The 18,519-nt window shown below is 31.9% G+C and overlaps 1 protein-coding gene across 1 annotated transcript in view; it reads left to right on the plus strand.

Annotated features, from left to right (window-relative positions):
- LOC129220120 (putative inactive tyrosine-protein kinase Wsck) overlaps positions 1-17,839 on the plus strand; it is a 79,145-nt gene extending 61,306 nt beyond the window's left edge. Inside the window, exons 15-17 of the mRNA XM_054854462.1 lie at positions 924-1,020; positions 8,324-8,423; positions 14,205-17,839. Of these exons, the coding sequence (XP_054710437.1) occupies positions 924-1,020; positions 8,324-8,423; positions 14,205-14,276 (269 nt within the window). The 3' untranslated portion in view covers positions 14,277-17,839. The remainder of the gene's footprint in view (positions 1-923; positions 1,021-8,323; positions 8,424-14,204) is intronic.
- The last annotated feature ends 680 nt before the right edge of the window (positions 17,840-18,519 follow it).

The following is an 18,519-nucleotide window of genomic DNA, read 5'->3' on the forward strand; positions in this document are numbered from 1 at the left end:
TGTAAGAAACGCTAAGATGCATAAATTTTGCACCTAATCTGTACAATTCAATGAATATGCTTGTACTTGAACTCAAAACCCATGACCAGTTGTCAGTTTCCATGTTTTTTGAGCATTTTTTGCTGAAAATCATGACATTCCATGACTTTCCTTGACTTTCCAAGTGTACGGATAGCCCGTATATATAATATCGTGAAAATATCAAATGTTAGGTATTTTTGCCCAAAAGTTTAACATATTACTTTGTTATTGAAACATGAAAGTTGGCAGAAAATCTACATAAAATAGTTTAACTACATTTTTGTTGTAATGCATTGCTACATACAAAAGTAACACACCTTTCTTAGAAACACTTCTACAATACAGAATTAATCATTTCTTTGTGTTAGGAATGAATTTTCGATAAAACAGGAATAAAAATTTCCCCATGCTTAACTTTCTAAAAAAGAAAAAAAATCTGCTCTTTAGAATTTTTTTTTGAAATTTTTTTTTTTTTTTTGATTTTTTATTTTGAAGAGTAGAACTTGCATGGACTTTTGAGAAGATCTCTCAAGAGTTTTATTTAATTTTCACTATGCCTAACATGCAACCAACCATGCAGCTAGTTTCTCACTAAAGTTGGAAATTTTTCTTTTTCTGTCAACACTGTTACTCTTTAAGTATTTCTCCTCTGGATATTTCAGTAAATACATTGATAGTTTATCTTGTTTAATTAAGCTTATCACAAATTATAAAAGTTTCAATTGAATCAAAAAATCTCAAAATCAACACCCACATGTATAAACATATTTTTGCACTACATTCGGGAGTATTGCTCCCTCTCATAATCCACCTAATATTTTTTCCTGACCCATAAATGTTTCCAAAATCTTCATTAACCTATACTATATATATATATATATTTTTTGCTTTATATTTTGTAGGTGGATCGCCATATGTTAATCTTCCAGCCCAAAATATTTTATCTCGTTTGATGCAAGGCATGCGATTGCCTCAGCCTAAGGGTGTAAGCGATGACTTGTAAGTTTTTAACAATTCGCTACAATTTTGGTTCTGTATTTTTCATACATACATCATACATGAAATACACCGGCAGCTCAGTCATTTCCAACCGAGGACTGCAGTTTCGTGCTTATTAGCACTCATCAGCCCGGGATAGGAAAGTGACTGAGCTGGAAATAGAAAACCTCTTAAGAAAGCCAAGAGTGCCAAACAAACTGGTAGCTAATGTATAATTAGCGCAGACCAGACGAGTGACCGAAGCAATGGTTCGGTTCAACTCGAGGATTGAAGGCAAGGCATGGTACATTCAGTGAATTACCGGCCCATTAGCCTGGGCTAAAGTAGAAATACATGAAATACACTGCCAGCTCAGTCAGTTAATGACTGAGCTTGTGGTGTATTTCATGTATTTCTGCTTTAACCCTGGCTAATGGGCGGTAATTTACTGAACATGCATCATGCTTTCAAAGACACCTCTTTGGTGTTGGTTTGTTAAACCAATTGAGGGACTGACATGGGGAAGACAGTAAGTCACGAAAAGTAAATTTTACAGGAGAAACAAAAAGAGCCCTACAAAGTATCGTGGACCACCATGCAAGTGCCTTCTTCCATTGCTCGTAGAAAAACTAAGCCATTTTGAGGATTATCTTACTGTTCATTCCATGCCATTGCATTGAGTGTTTACTGTTTTTTCCGTGAAGAAACCCCCCGAAAAACTTGGAAATTTGTGACTTATTGTCAGCCCCTCAATTTATGGTCCTGTCTTATTTAAGAACAAAAAACGCTCTGCAGTTTTACTCAGGTTCAAACTGATTGTTTCTATTTGAAAAGAGGTGGAGCTTTAATTTTAAATTGTTTCTACGGTATAAAATGTCTGACTTTAAAGAATATCCTTTAATTAGAGCTCAATGCATTTTTTAAACGTTTGAATTCATCACTGTGAGAGCTTGTTTTAAAATCAAGAATGGTTTAGGTGCAAGATCATTTGAGGAGTAATTTATCAGAAGGTAACATGTCCACTTTTTAGAAAAACTCATTTTATGGACATTTTCTAAAGCTTTCAGATGATCTTAATCGAATCACTCACTCTCAAGAAGTTCAAACGGGTCAAACCCTAATTTATTTAAGGGTAAAGTTTGACTTTTTGATCAAAAGGTAACAAATCCGTCTTTTACCTTTGTAATTATGAACAAAAGGGGACATATCCTAAATGAATCTGTAGTACAAAAATTTTTAATTCAAAAGAACACATGTCCAAAATCTTCAGATTTTAATCCACTAGTTTTAGGTTCAAGTACTTCGATAAGATAATATAAAAGGGTGAAATATTAGGGTTTTGGTGAAATTGGAACTCTCAACATTCAGGTTTTCCGTTCAAAAGGGCACTTATCCAAAAATAAGATGGCAATATCTCCTTGTTTCTTTTTTATACAAAGATTTTTTACTCTGGGTGTCTGGAACATAATTTGCTGTGCTTTTGTGCTCAGTTCTGTAACCAAATGACATAAAACTATTTTGCTTTTACCCTAATTTGTTTTTTTCACCTCCTGAACAGGTTTGGAAAATGGATATGTTCCCTTTTGATAAATTAATCCTCACTTGTTAGAATGTCAAAAATAAATAAATAAATTTAAAAAAATAAACAAAATAAAATAAAAGATAAAATTTATTTTAGAATTAATTTTTTATTCATTTTTTTTTTCACACAAGGGCAACAACAATGAAGTTTTTATTGATACATCCAATGATCGATGTATATTTTATCTGCAGCTTTTTTTTATTAGTAATTTAGATTTGCTTAAGTCAGTACTTACTGGAAGTCGATACAGGTCCATGAGAAGTCTTTTTTCAGGGTGGCGACAGATCAGGGAGATCAGGGAAAAGTCAGGGAACTTTATTAATCAGGGAAAGTCAGGGAAATATCAGGCAAATTTTGAAAAAGATAACAAAAAATCAGGGAAAATTGATTTTATGAAATTTTTTTTTTCTTTATTTGCTTTACAAAATTAAGTATCTTAATTCCCTACGCATTTTCTGCCAATTAGCTGTTTAAAAAAAAGTAAAATTAATGAGGTGCGATTATACACTGCCGCATATTTGTGCATCTTTTTTCCTCAACGTCAAAGTATTGAATCTTCCTTATTAACCGCAGGATGAACATCCTAAGATTGCTTCTGTGTCTGTTAGGTTGTTTATTTTACCTAGCTTGAAATTTCTTTTCACGCTTTCAATGTGATGTAAAATAAACAACCATACAGGCAAAGAGGAAACTTCATTAATGCCTTAGCTCCTTTGCCTTTATTCCATTGTCTTGAAGTAATTAGCGTACTGTACTCACAATTTCAAGAAGAAATCTTTGGTTTTTGAATTAATACTGGTAAAAGCTTAAAAGTTATTACTTCTTCACGTTTTTAATTTAATTGCTAAAATTGAACTTTCAATCAAAAAACTTTGTGTTTTGCCGTTATATTATTTGCTGTCGCCGTAATTATAAAGGTTTTCTTTTCTTCTCACTTAAATGATTCTTATATTTTATAACCAAGTTGTGTATTCTTCTTTTATATATTTTGAAATTGATTAATTGCTTTTTTTTTCTGTTTTTTTTTTCTTGCATTTCAAAGTCGTTTCATACAAAAGCAATCCAAGATTTTTTGCGTTACATACTTAAATCATTTGAAATAACTTGTGTACTTAAGTAAATATCTTTATTTTTTTATTGTTAAAATGCTGTTTTCATTCATTAAAACCTATGTTTTAGATTAGAGAAATGCTTCCTATGAATGGATGTCAAAAAGTTTCATCTGTTTTGCATAAATATGTCAATTAGTTATATAAGAATAATTACATTACTTCTATTCTTTCATTATTACTTGTTATTCTTGCAACAATTATTTTACTGCTTGAAAATTTAGTTCAAAATAATTTCAATTACTTTTAGTTCTACCATAAATACACATATGTTTTTAAGAGTGATTTTAATAGTTTCTTTAAATTCTTATGCTAACTGGTTTCTGGAAGTAAAGTATTTTTTAAAAAATTTCTGATATCTTTCCTTGTAGAAAAATTTAATATACTGCTTTGTAGTTTTTTTTTTTCCAAAAAAATGACTTGATATGTTTTTTTTACCATTTTGTTAAAAAAGTAGCATCTTTTAAAAATATATCTTTAGTTTATCAACTTTACACAACTTAAAACGTTTAAAATACCGCATTTTACACAAACATACAATGGATTTTAAGTAGAGCAAAGAAAGGAAACCATTATCATTGGTAACGTAAATCAGGGAAATTTGATAAACATAATCAGGGAAAAGTCAGGGAATTTTTTTCACAGTTCCTGTCGCCACCCTGTTTTTTTTTTTTACTCCTAAATACATTGTTTCAACACGATGTTTCTAAGTAAAAGATAAAAATGTAAACTTCAAGCAAGAAAATGAGATGAATGCAATAAAAATATAATACACTAGCAAAAATACCCGTCGTTGCCTGGGTCAGTAATAATTGTAAGAAACAATCGCTACTTTCTTTCGTTTTCTCTTTTAACTGAAAGAACTCAAAACACACCTCTTTGACGTGATTAAAAATCGAGCTTCTTCCTTACCCATAAAAATAAAATAGCAATAAGTATAAAGAACAAATGAGTATTCATTTAGACATGAAAGCACGAATTTAAGCATATGAAAATTTGAAGAATTTCCAAAATATGAACTAACAAAAACAAAGATAACCAAAAAAACCTTGCACTTTATTTAATTACATAGTACACACACATGGGCGGATTTATGGGGGGGCAGAGGGGGGCAATGCCCCCCAGTTTTGGGAGGACTTTATATAGTAACAACACATCTTCCAAATATTAAAAAAAATTATCATGTTTTTCTTTTTTGAATAGTTCAGAAGGGCATGGGTGGATTTAGAGGGGGGCATAGGGGCAATGTCCCTCAGTTTTGGGAGGACTTTATATAGTAACAACACGTCTTCCAAAATCTTAAAACAAAAAAATCATGACTTTTTCTTTTTTGAATAGTTTAATGAAAAAGCGAATGTCCTTTTCTGATGAGAGAAAAGAAAAGGGGGGAGGGGAACGAACATTAAATAAAAATAGTATAGCTGTCACTGGGGTGTTGAAAATGTGTCGAAATTCACTATTTTGGACTGAAAAACCTTTTGGGCCAGTATATGAATGAAAATATAGGCTAAACGAGCTCTACATTAAGCTGCAACACTTATGATAATTGACGATTATTTCAACAAATTAGAACCTAAAGCAAAGGGAGGAAAACTCCCCCCCCCATTAGCGCTAACAGAACGATCTACTCGTTATGATTTGTGTCCACATTTCAAGTATATTTATGCATAACATTTATGTTCTTAGTAAATTAATTAGCCTTTTGAGAAATTCTAAAAAACAAAAAACATAGTTTTTTTTTCTTCTCTCTCTCTTTTTAAGAGAGAAAGAGAGAAAATAAATACTACCGCAAACTGAATAAATTTCAGTTACCTGAGTATTCTGATTAAATGAATCTTTAAACTTAGAAGGAGAGTACAATTTTACTTACTTTATAAATACTGTTTAAAAAGTATGTAAGTCATAATCATCTAAGTCTAATTGAGTCAGACCTTGTCATTATTGAAATCTAAATAATTGAGTCATCAAAAGTTTTGGAAAAATTTGCTGAAATTTTATAAAAGTCTATAAAAAGCTAACAAAGATTGGTAAAATCGTAAAAATCCTTTAACCGTAAAAACTAACGAATTTTCGTAAAAATTACAAACAAATCAAGCAAAAATTTGCAGGTAAGAGTGAATTACAAACAGGGCCGAATTTTCCTATAAGGTAAACAAGCTATTGCTTAGGGCCCCTGCTTTGAAGTGGGTCCCTAACTCCCCCCCAAAAAAATTCATGATTCGTTCCTTAAAAAATGGAAATTTCTTGAAAAAACTAATTTCATTTTTAAGTGCTTGAAAACCTTGAACATTTGGAAAAGTGTGGCTACAAACCTTAAATTTTAAAATTTAGAACAAATGGTAGAGGGGGAGGAATGCCAAAATATGTCAAATTCAGCTCCTTGCCACATCCTGTATCAAAAATGTAAAAATCATGGTTCTCACGTTTGTAACATATTATTTGAAATAAATTTTTGTGACTCACATGTTTCATATCTTGCTATTAATTCAATCCCAAATTACAAAATTTTAGAAATTCTTTTGGTGTTGCTTGCTTTTATCTTACTTCTGCATATTGTCAATCTGTTTAGCCCAAAAATAAAATTACACTCTACTTCTATTCCTCTTTGTTTTCTGTCCCACTTGTAACTGAATAGAAGTTGTTGTAATGAGAAATCTATAGTTTTTTTTCTTTTAAATTTAAAATAGCTATTTCTCACAAAGTTAGAACAGGACTATAAAACATAAATAAACATAAGTATTAAAATATCAGAGACAAGTACAAATGAAGTGCGTTAAATAATTTTATTTATTCTAGAGTCCTTGAAAATAATTAGATAGGTCTTTGAAAATCCTAAACAAAGTGGGCTCCAATTACTTCTACTGCATATTGTTAATCTGTTTAGCCAGGAAAAAAAACATACACTACCTCTATTCCTTTTCGTTTTCTGCACTACTTATAATTAAAACAAAAGTTGCTGCAATGAGAAATCTATAGTTTATTTTTTCTTTCAAACTTAAAATGGCTGTTTCTTACAAAATTTGAACAATACTGTATAACTATAATCTGGTTATCAATTTCTATGTCTATACAATTAGCCTTTATAAGGCTTCAAAATGCAGAATTTTATATCCATTTTACAAAATTTCCTCCGGGGGAGAAACTCCCGGCCCCTTAAAATTGGAGCCCTATGTCACTGTCTTGATAACAGCTCCCTATCTTTAGGTCAATTCAAAAAGGATAGCATGAAAACATGCATTAATGAAAACGACACACAAAAAAGTAAAGCATGGACTTATGCATCACATTAAACAGACAAAAACATGAGAGTGGGGGGGGGGGGGCAATAAAAATGTTGCTAAAAAGAAAAAAAAAATCCTGCCCCCCCAGGAACTCAGTCCTAAATCCGCCTATGTACACACACCCAAAAAGAAAAAAGAAAAAAAAAATCTACTATGTTTCCCTAAGTGTGTAAAAAGTAGGGTTTCCAAATGTTTAAATGGCTTTAATCTCATGTTTTCTCCAGAGACGCCTTGATTCAAAACTTTAAATATAATTACTATTAATATTGATGTTGTAAGGCATTGACTTTTTGTAACAATGAGTTTTGTATTTAATCATTTAATGGGGAAATTACATGAAATGTACTGTTTTCCATCATAACTTTTTAAAACTAACTTTTTTTAGATATAAATTATAGCCTATGTTACTTCCTGATAATGTCTGATATCAGGAAGTAACATACTCAGGATACCACTGATAAATGTTATCTGTGGTGAAAAAATGGCTAAAATCGGTCCAGTAGTTTTGAAGTTTACCCCGGACATCCGGACAGAAGTAGCCCTTTATGTATAAAGATAAATGTCATGTTCGCTCCAGGGAGGCCTTGATTCAAAATTTACATTATAATTACTTTTAATGTTGCTGTTGTTAGGCAGCAAATTTTCAAAACAATGGGTTTAATGTTTAATCATTTGATGTGGAAATTACATGACATTTAATGTTTTCGATCACGACATTTTAAACTAAGTTTTTTAGCAATAAATTATAGCCTAAGTTGTTTCCTGATAATGTAGCTATCTATAGTGAAAAAATGGCTCAAATCGGTCCAGTAGTTTTGAAGTTTACCCCGGACATCCGGACAGAAGTAGCCCTTTATGTATAAAGATAAATGTCATGTTCGCTCCAGGGAGGCCTTGATTCAAAATTTACATTATGATTACTTTTAATGTTGCTGTTGTAAGGCAACGAATTTTTGTAACAATGGGTTTAATATTTAATTATTTAATGGAGAAATTATATGAAATTTACTGTTTTCCGTCATAACTTTTTTAAACTTAGTTTTTTAGAAATAACTTATAGCCTATGTTGCTCCCTGATAATGTAGCTATCAGTGATGAAAAAATGGTTAAAATTTGTAAAGTAGTTTTGAAGTTTACCCTGGACATTTATACAGAAGTAGCCCTTTATGTATAAAGATTAAAGAGCCGAAAAAAATCATAAAGAGAATTCATTTCGGTAAGAAGTAGTGCCCTTACTATATGATGTCCTTCTTATAAGTGGAGTAAATTAATCCTGGTAGTTTTCGCATTCATAAACAGAATAAATGCATTCCACCTCTTCTCTAAATAATTTCACGATTTCTTTATTTCAGATATCAACTTATTCTTCATTGCTGGGAATTAGATTCAGATGAAAGACCAAAATTTATGGAATTGGCTGCCACTCTGCAGAATATGATTCTGAATGCCAAGGTAAAAATGATCATCTGTTTTAATTGTTTTATATATATTTTTTTGGTATTTAGACTTTTTTTTGCCAATTTTATTAATTTTATAAAGCTTTCTAATAAACAAAATACATTCTTAAAAAATACTTCAGCATCTGTGAAGTTTATGGGGTGATCCAGTGACAAATAGAGAATTTTGCTGCCTCTTCTCAAAATTCCATATTATAAGTTTAGTTCCTGTTCAAAATTTTATTTTTAAAAGCAACCCTTTCATAATTTTCAACTTCAATAAACTCACCTGCAAGCAAAATAATTATAAAAAATGGGTTGCATTGGGTTTTATACTCCAAGAGCCTTTGTGGAGTATAATGTGCTAAACAATAGGGAAGTTTTCGATTTTTCAATTTTATTTTTATATGATAGAGTAACATGTATGAACATCATAGGTGAAAAAAATTTTGCGATACGATAAGTAGTTTTTTTTAAATTAATTTTTAAAGTTCAAGCTCTTGTGACGTCAAATGGCATAAGAAGTGACGTCATCCCCTCTTCCCTTCCGATAGGGGAGAAGCGAAGGTCATGCATTCGACTTCGAAGACAAAATGTAAAAGGCTTTCTCCTCGCGTTTCTGGAACATTAAAAACCTCTCATCCTCTCGAAAATATTCGAATATCTCATTGGTGTTACTTGAGGAAGATTATTTAGATCGTGCTTTAACGAATCCGACCTCCATAGTGTGTTCAAAAGGATTATTGAATTTCTAAAAAATAAAAATATCAGCGCGCTCAAAATGTCCGTAGCGAAAACAAGGGATCTTCGGCGGAAGGCTGCCCATTCGCGCCCTGTGACGTAGGCTCGTGACGTTTCAGAAGAGCGCACTTTTGCGCGTGGATTTTTAAAAATTCATTAAAAATCAACCACGGTGTTTTAAAATTCGGCGATGGTGAATTTTTTAGTTTTGAGGGTCAATGAACAATATCCAATAGCCAAAATATGAACATTTAATAGGTTGCAACTTCCCTATTGTTTTGTTGTGCTAAAGAAGTGAAGAGGTGCCAAAAATGTTAAAGTAATTTAAGTATTATGAACACAAAACTTCAATAATAATAATAATAATAAATTCTGTTTGCTTTTTTTAAGAGTCAGAAGTAGTAAGTGAAAAACAGTTTATTCTTTATTCTGATCCTTGCATAGTTCAATTACTTGGCGTTATAGTGTACCTTGACTTGCCTTATAAGCTATTTGATGTGTGTGTGTTTGTGTTTTTTGTAGGGGGGGAGGGAAGGGGTGTCTTCCAGTATTATTGCTGCTTGCTTCCAAATGCTAAAACTTTTTTACATTGAAGGAAAAAAAATTGCAAAACAGCTTGAATATTTTTTTTCCGTAAATCTTACCATTGATTCTTAACATCAATCTGTAAATATGCTTTCAAATAAATGCATCGATTGATACTTTAGTGTTAAAGATAACATTTAGATTTCAATATAAAGTATAAATGCCTTCATCATAATTTTCTTTCTAAAAAGAGAATAGCTAACATTCAATTTTATAGAATAGTTGACGTTCATTTTAAGAGAATATCTTCCTGAATTTTTTTCCCTGGTGCATAGGTTTTTTTTTTTTTTGTCAAAGGACAAGAAATGTTTTTAGTTCAATGACATGCTGGCCAATAGCAAAATAGGTGCCATTTACAGTAATCCCAATGGCTTAGCAAGCATCGTGTATATGTTGTGGAGGAATGTATTCTTACTAATGGTTCTGTATCTACTACTCAGCAAGCATTTTGCATTCAGTTCAACTTGGTGAAAAATATCCTGTTCTGGATAGAAAAATTATTCAGATTTTAGTATCAAACTTTAGAACCACAGGCTTGGCACTGAAAACAAAATTATTCATCCCTTAAAAATGCATATGCCCTGCCATTGGGACCCTCTCATAGCTGTAGCGTTGTTATGCTCTGAAGTTATTTTCTGAGCAGAGCCGCTGGTTTTAAGGTTACTCAAAAAGGTTATCATCTCAAGATAGTAGTACTGCCTTGTGCAGGTAAACGGCAGTATCTGCAGAAATGAGTTTTCAAGATATTTGAAGAAATGAGTGCTGGATTCAGTTCTAACGATTGGAAAATTGTTGGAATTAGACGTTTATTTCGCGCCTTTCTTTCAGCGGAAACCAAATAAAGCGTGCTTGTGCAATAAAGATAGTGTACAACAGATGACAAAAATGCAAAAACATTTAAAAATTTGCAGTTACTGCCCTTTACTTACACACAGCAGAGTACAAGGGCCCACGAGTGCCACACTTTGCATAAAGGCCCAAAAATTTCTGCGTAAGCACATCACAGCAGGTGAGAAAGGTTCTCTATTATTTGAGCTGAGTCGTGTAGGCATTGGCGGGAAACTGGTAGCAAAGGTGCATAAAATCGCTGCAAAAACTAAACGTCATAGATTCATTCAATGTCACCCCCGAGACTTGGTAGTCCCCATCTAACCACCTCCAATTTGGAGGATGTTTTAGAGAGGTACATACATGCTTTTGAAACTGACCTATGTAAATTTTCAGCTTCCAAGACAAATCCTGAAGACCTAGAAACCTCAAAAAAAAAAAAAAAAAAAGTGGACGTATAAATGGCCTTCAATGGGGGATTAGCCTAAAAATTGAGGGCGGATTTGGAAATTCTTCAAGGAGGAAGGGGCGATTCTGTCAAAATAAGCTTGAAAGTTGGTTCCTGAAAGTTTACAAGGAACATTGTATCTTTTTTTTTTTTCAATTTGGGCCAAAAACGGACACTAGTGCCAAAGTAGCCTGTGTTTACGGTAGTTTAAAATATGTTGGAAAAAAAGGCCATGTAAGACCCTATTTTTTAATCTGCTGGAAGAGTGAGAACTCTGATAAATATATTGTATAGAAACTAAAACTTCTATGCATCATAAATCGTCAAGTACAAAAACATTTAATTTTTTAAATCTAGCCCATAAGTTTTTGCAAAAACATGCCAATAATATTTGTTAAACATTAATATCTGAAGAAAACACTTAGAGTACTTTTTTTCTCCTCTGTTTGTCACAACCAGTTTTCTTCATTCTCTTTTTTTTATTGTAACTATTGTGCATATCTGTTTATTTTAAAAATAACGTACAAAAAGCAAAATTGGCTTAAATTATGTGTTTTGTATTGTAAGCAGGGCCAGATTTAGGGGAGGGCAGGCGGGACTACTGCCCCGGGGCCTCCACAACAAAATTTTTACAAAATATCCTAACTTTCACGGGTCGAAAATATTGGATATATACATATATATCAAAATATTCGGATATATATGAAAGTATCGGATATTTTCAAAAATATAACGATCTTTTCGAACCCTGATTAGGGGCCTCCACTCCTTCGTTGCCCCAGGGCCTCCACATTTCCAAATCCGGCCCTGATTGTAAGTTCATATAAAATGGTATGTTCCTAAACCATGAATGAATGAATAAGAGTAGGAATAAAAATGTTGGAAATATGAAAATTCATATGCTGATAATTTGAATTTCGACCACGGTGATAAAGATAAAACATATAATATAGTTTATAAAAACTAGAATTTTATATGCATCATAAAATGAATTTTTTAAAAATGTACTAAAGCATGGTATTTGAAGAAAAAACGTAAAATTTTAAGAAACAATTAGATATGCTTCGTAAAATTCTTGTTTACTGACAGACAACTCAAAATTTTTTTGGGGGGTTTGGCTCTTCTCCTCAAAATTATGTTCTTATAAGTGAGATATTCAGTTATTCATGCCCAGAAATGGTTTATATGGAATGACATTTTTTTCCCAGTGAAGGGTGATTATAATATTTGGATGAAGTATTTATTGTGTCTTAGAGGAAAACATTTACCTCTATACTAGAGGATCCGACAGATGGAGATGTTGCTCTGTTCAAACTTTGTAAATTGAAAAGTTGAAAAATTTCAATAAACTATCAAATGTTTGATCCGTTTCGTTGAAAAAAATAAGTAAAAAGAAAATGTTTTAAGCTGCTTGGTGTCAGACTGCGTGTATTTATTACAATTCGATTTATCTAATGCCCACTGAGCAGTTGTTTTATTAACTATTTTTTCTCCCGTACTTGATGGTTTGTTCCTTCAGCCATACTCAAAGGATAAAAAGCATCCTCATGTATTAAGTGTAAAAAACTAACTACCCATCTAGAACAAACTTGAAATCCCATTGCAATGTCTCCCATATGAAAAAAAATAAAACAATAGAAAGGATATCGTTTAGAAAAATGATAAAGGTAAAAACAGTTCTCTGAATAAGCGAAACTCATTCACCCCCCCCCCTCCCAATGTAAAATAAACACATTCTTCAACTAAAATGACTAAAAACTCTTTAAAAACGAAAAACAATTCTTTGCAATTTGAAATATTTCGCAAAATTAAAAAAAAAACAATAAATTACAATAACAGTAGCTTTAAAATGTAAACAAATGATCATGCAACTCTGTTGTTTATAGCCAAAGTTGCCAAGTCACCACGTTACTGTAATCCAGCCTATCAGTGAGTGAAGTCAACTCCGACTGATTAGCGGTCCGATCTTTTGAACTAAACTTTTAAAACTTCATATATTACCTAATTTGTTCTTTCCACCAAAGATAAAGATCTTCCACTGCACTGATTTTTTGTGTACAGAACTACCCTGTTGTAATTTATCTGGACGAAAATAAAAAATTTTTCGTCTTTAAATTCCATCATATTTTCCTTTAACAATGTACTGATTAGTTTGATAATCCTTAAAGTGTTCTTGACATTGGTGCCAAAATTCAGATGGATTTGAGCCGAGAAAGAAATGTTGCTAGGTACGGTACTTTCTGATCATTTGGTTAGGACAACCTAAAGCACCAATCCGCTCACATGGTTCAACTACACACGTTTTGCGTGAACCTTCCAGTACTTTAATTTAAAATATATCACGGGATCTAAAATCGTTGCTTTCAAGAGAGAAATGAAGGCTTCACTTTCTCTCTCTCTCTCTCTCTACGTTTTATCCATTCTAATTGATGTAATATCACAATAGGAAATTTCATTACAAAAAGCAGAGCTGGCTTTCTTATTGTCCTTTGGCAACGGGTTAAATATTTATTTCAGTTCTAGCTCAACAATAGGTTAAAAATAAATATTCATCATTTGGGAGACATAACCATCCAAAGTTTTAATTAATTAATTAATTAACAAAGACGTTTCTGATTCGATCCATCGCGCTTCGAAACCATGCTTGTCACAACTTAATTACACACGAAAAATTTGATCAAAATCGGTCCAGCCGTTTAAAAGCCTTATGGTGACAAACGTCTGCACAGAAGATTTTTATATATTAAGATAGTGACTAAAAAATTGCCCCTCAATGTATGACTGGTGAAAATTGCTTCTACATTTGAACGAATCCATTGCCTGTTTGGTAATATTTGGATAGTTGAAATTTTAACCTTAACTCCAGTAGATTAACCCTAAACTTCAGTAGATAGTGTTCATGAGTGACCACTTTTTCGTTTCTTCATTCCCCTGAAATGACAGCTTTACCAGTAAAACAGTTAAGATACCGGATCAGTTTCGCCTCATCAAAATAAAGCATTTCCCTTCAAACATTACCAAAAAATATTATCAAATTATCATGCTGTGGAGTGAGTTTCATTGATGATATCGTCAGGAGCATTACTCGATCATTTGCTATTATATATATGAGGATATAACTTTATGATGCATGAAATATTTTTGTTAGAAAAAATGTTGCTGGTATGTATTAAGTGAAAAAGATTTTTATTTCAGGATCACATCAATTTCCAAAGCTGTGTCAATTATCAGCATGAAAAATTTGACCCGAGTGCCGAAGACCAGTGAAACAATTTTTCTACATTCCAACAGTATTGAAAATATTTTTTTAATGTTGTGAACTTTTATAAAGCACTTGTGTTGTAGAATAGAAGCGACAAAGCAATCTCTCTATTCCAAAGAAGAATGTGCCTAATTTTATTTTTCTCTTATTTTATGTGTTTTTAATCAAAAATGTAGTGTTAAAAAGCAGCTGAGCTGTTACTGTTCTTACTGTAGTGATATATTTCATTGAGTCCTTAGATTTCATTGGATTGTTCTTAAGCTTTTTAGATATTTATATATTTGTACTTTTTTACATTTTTCTCTATTGCCTTCTTGTTGATGATTTACAATTGATATGAATATTACGTTGTTTGCTTATAAAGTGCTCATAAACATCGTAAAAGAGAGGAGAAAAATGTAGTTTCTCAAAGCTAATTTTGAAATGCAATAATTACTGTGCTCAAAAGCTATCTTTGTATCAAATTTAATGTCATTTTAAGCAATTTAAAAAGTACAAAGATGGCAGGTAAAGTACCACATTATTTTATGCAAAAATTAAACTTTGCTAATGTTTAATCTACTCAAATAGTGATTTTCTTCTCCATTTTCCTTAAAAAAAATAAAATAAAAGAGCTTATCATAAAATCCGCTTTGAGACGAAGATTCTCTGCTTGTTGTGTAGTGAGGAGTCCAACAAGGATGTGGCAGAAAATCAATTTCGGAAAATGTTCCTTTACACCCTCCTCACCCCCTAAAAGGGACAAAATATTTTATTTTATAACTTCCCAAAATGCCATAGTTTGCGTCCTCACCTCAAAATTATCTGACAGTATACTTTTTAAATTTCGTGGGAATTTCACTATCCAACGGAAATTATGCAATTGCAATATATTAAGAAGCATTTGTATTATATTAAGAAGAAATGAATCCAAAGCAAAATAAACCTACTTTCCCATATATTAACATTATGTACTAGCAGTTGTATGTTCCTTCCTATGTTCTAAATTATGTCTTATGTTTTGAAAAGTATTTTTTATACAAAAAAATCTCAAATTTGTTCTTTCTAACTGCTAGGCATCATATTTTAATAAATTAATTTTTTGTTAAGTTTTGCTTGATAAGTAAAATTGGGAGAAGGGGGTTCCGGTAAAACTCCTTAGTATGCATGACTTTTAAAGCTCAAGAAAAGTTAAGGGTTTTATTTATTTTTTATAAAAGTTTTAATGTTTTGTTAAATATGTCAACTACTGGTTAAATTAACAAGTTAAAAAAGTGAAGTTGAAACCTAAACACATTTATTTCTGTAGAGTATATTCATTCGTACAAAAACCAAATGTGAAAGAACAGTATTGTGGGGCAGACAAAACTGCAAAATAAATTGCATTAACCCCTTTATTAAAGCAAAAAGTTGCAAATTTTGGAATCTATGGCTTTGTTCCAATTATTTTAATTTCATTACTGCTTTAATGACTTTCTCTAAAAATTGTGACACAGCCTGAAAAATGGAAACAGATGTCCATTGTACAATTCCTCCTTCTAATTCAAAGCAATTTTTTAATTTTCATGAGCAAGTAACATGAGAAAAATATAGAACACACTTGTTATGTCAATTTTTATTTTGTTAAATACGTGAATGTATCAAGAGTACCATTTTTCAATCAATTGTTAGTTTTTAACTTGGAAAAGTAGAGGGACAAGCCCCCTTTATGTTTGAAAGTGAGAGGACAGTTGCCCCACTTGCCTACCCATACGAGTCACCTATATGCAAAACTTTTGCATTGATGAAGGGCTTCCTTCTATTCCCAAGGCACCTGCAAAGAATTTTGCAATTTTGTGTGTCAAAATACTGTTCTTTCATGATTACATTTGATATTTAAAATATATAGTATACATCTATAAAAATAACATGTACTTAATATTTCTTACAAGAAATAATGTTCAAATAAATTAATTTCTTCTAAATTGAGCTAAGATAAATCTCTCTTAGAATTTATAAACAATGCTTTCATGATTATTATTGCAATATTAAGATAGTCATTTTATCTTATAAAAAAGAAATTTTTCACACAATTTTTCCTACTCTAATTTGTAGCGTTTTCTTTTATTTTTTGATAAAATTCCAATTACTATAGAAAACAACCCTAAGATTCATTTAAGTTTTATTGTTTGTTTGTAGATAAATATAAACGTTTTTTTGCATTGTTACAGCAAAAGTTGTATTTCTATTTCATTGGTGAAATGTGGTAATTAGCAAATATTGAATTGTTCAAATCTCAATTCCAGCAATGTTTTTACATAACTTTGCATTTTCCAGCTGAAACATTCTCCCCAACATGCTGCTATCTTACATGAAACCTCAGGATTACTGTGTGTTGCAGTATCAAAAACTGTTGTAAACAGATTAACAAATATTGAACAAAATACAAAAATTGCTGATGGAGGGCAGGTTTATGAACAGCAAATAGTGGTTCTCCCTCATAAAAGTTTTTATATCATGGCTCTCATAAGCTTCTTTTTTTTTAAATGTTTCTTAGGACCCCTTAAAACCTATTGACCAACTTTTAAGTAGGAAATATTGTGTACTAATTAAATTTAAATGCCGGCCTGTAATATATTTAATATTTTAAGCCAACAAAATACTAAATCCTGAATGTAATGTTACCAAATGCTATAATAATGAGAAATAACATTTAGAATAGTTGTCATAATGATTACAAGAGGAGAATCTAATGTCATGTTGAGCTTATACAAATTTATTTTCTTTTCGCCCATTAAAGGAATGTTAATCCCAGCTCCTTCCCTTTTGATTGATTACACTACAGAACATCACATTACGATGCCGTGAGAGAGGGGAGAAAGATGGTCTCTATGAGGTCCCAACTGAAATCTGCCTCTGCAAATGTAAATGCAAAAAGTGATTGTACAGTCAAACCCCGTTAACACGAACTTGCTTAACGTGAAATAAATGCCATTCCCCGTCAGATAAAGCTGAAACTTAGTGTTAAATCAATCACTTAACATGAAGAAGATTTAGATGAAATATTGCATAAGACGAAGAAAATTTTAAGGTCTTGAAGAAAAAAGGAGAAAAAAAAAATCCCAATACTTTTACGTGAAATTACTTTTGAAACTCGAAAAATCTGCACTTGAAAGCAAGCGACATGGATTGCAGCAAGAAAATTCCTCTCCTTGTGTAGGAAAATCGGGGAAAACCTTGTTGCTTCAAGGAAGTGTGAACTTTAGCTGCAGACTATGCTTACAGTAAAAAATTTGGATGAACTGTGAGATCTTCACCAAGTGGCTGACAAAACTAGATTTAAATTTCATCGTGAAAAAAAATTGTCTAATTCTGGACACCTGTTCTACCCATGTAGAGGTTTAAGGGCGATAAAGTTTTTTTACCTGTCAACTCTGCAGCGAAAATCCAGTCTTGCAATCAAGGAAAAAATCAGATGTTTGAAACTGCACTGTCGTAGAGAAATTGTCTGAATAGCCATTGCCTGTTTTGAATTACTTGTGTTTCTTACTTAAACTATAAATTGTAATATTGGGTGTACATTTTTGTGCAAAGGTACTTCGGTTCCTATATTTTCTGAGACACACAAAAAAAAGAACTTGTCAGCTTACACAAAATCCGGTTAACGTCGAAATTGGTTAACGCGAAATTCGGTTACCACAAAATATTTTGGAGTCCCCGTTACATGATTTTACTTTTGCCAGTCTAAACTACTGAAGCTATATGTAAGCAATTTTACTCATTTTTCGAACATAGCTTGTCTGGTAAAAAAAGAAATAATGTTTAATTGCACAAATTGCTGATTATTGCCGACATATGTTCTGGGGTTAGAAGAAACCCCTTTTTCAATGCAAAAGAAATGAGCTAATGGGTTGAAAAAGGGGTTCCTTGTAACCCTTCAACATGTGTCTGCAGTAATCTGCAATTTGTGTAATTTAACCCCTTCCTGCTCGCTCCCGTGTAAATGAAGTGCTGTGGTTTCGATCTTCATTTCTCGCGCCCGTGATATTACTGTGCTGAGGTGTGCAATATTAACGCGACGAAATGATTAAAATTAATTCATTTCTTTTGCCCGGAATACATTTTATTTCTCCTTTTATACACTAGATGGCAACACCAGTCAATTTTAAATGTAATTGTGGATTTTAAATGTAATTGCAAATATGCAGGAACAAATTTTGGTAGTACTGTCCAGATTGTGACATTGGCCTCTGTATCTCATGCTTTGAAATTTACCACACAAGAAAAATT

This window comes from Uloborus diversus, chromosome 4 (genome assembly GCF_026930045.1).
Source record: "Uloborus diversus isolate 005 chromosome 4, Udiv.v.3.1, whole genome shotgun sequence".
Classification (NCBI taxonomy): Eukaryota; Metazoa; Arthropoda; class Arachnida; order Araneae; family Uloboridae; genus Uloborus; species Uloborus diversus.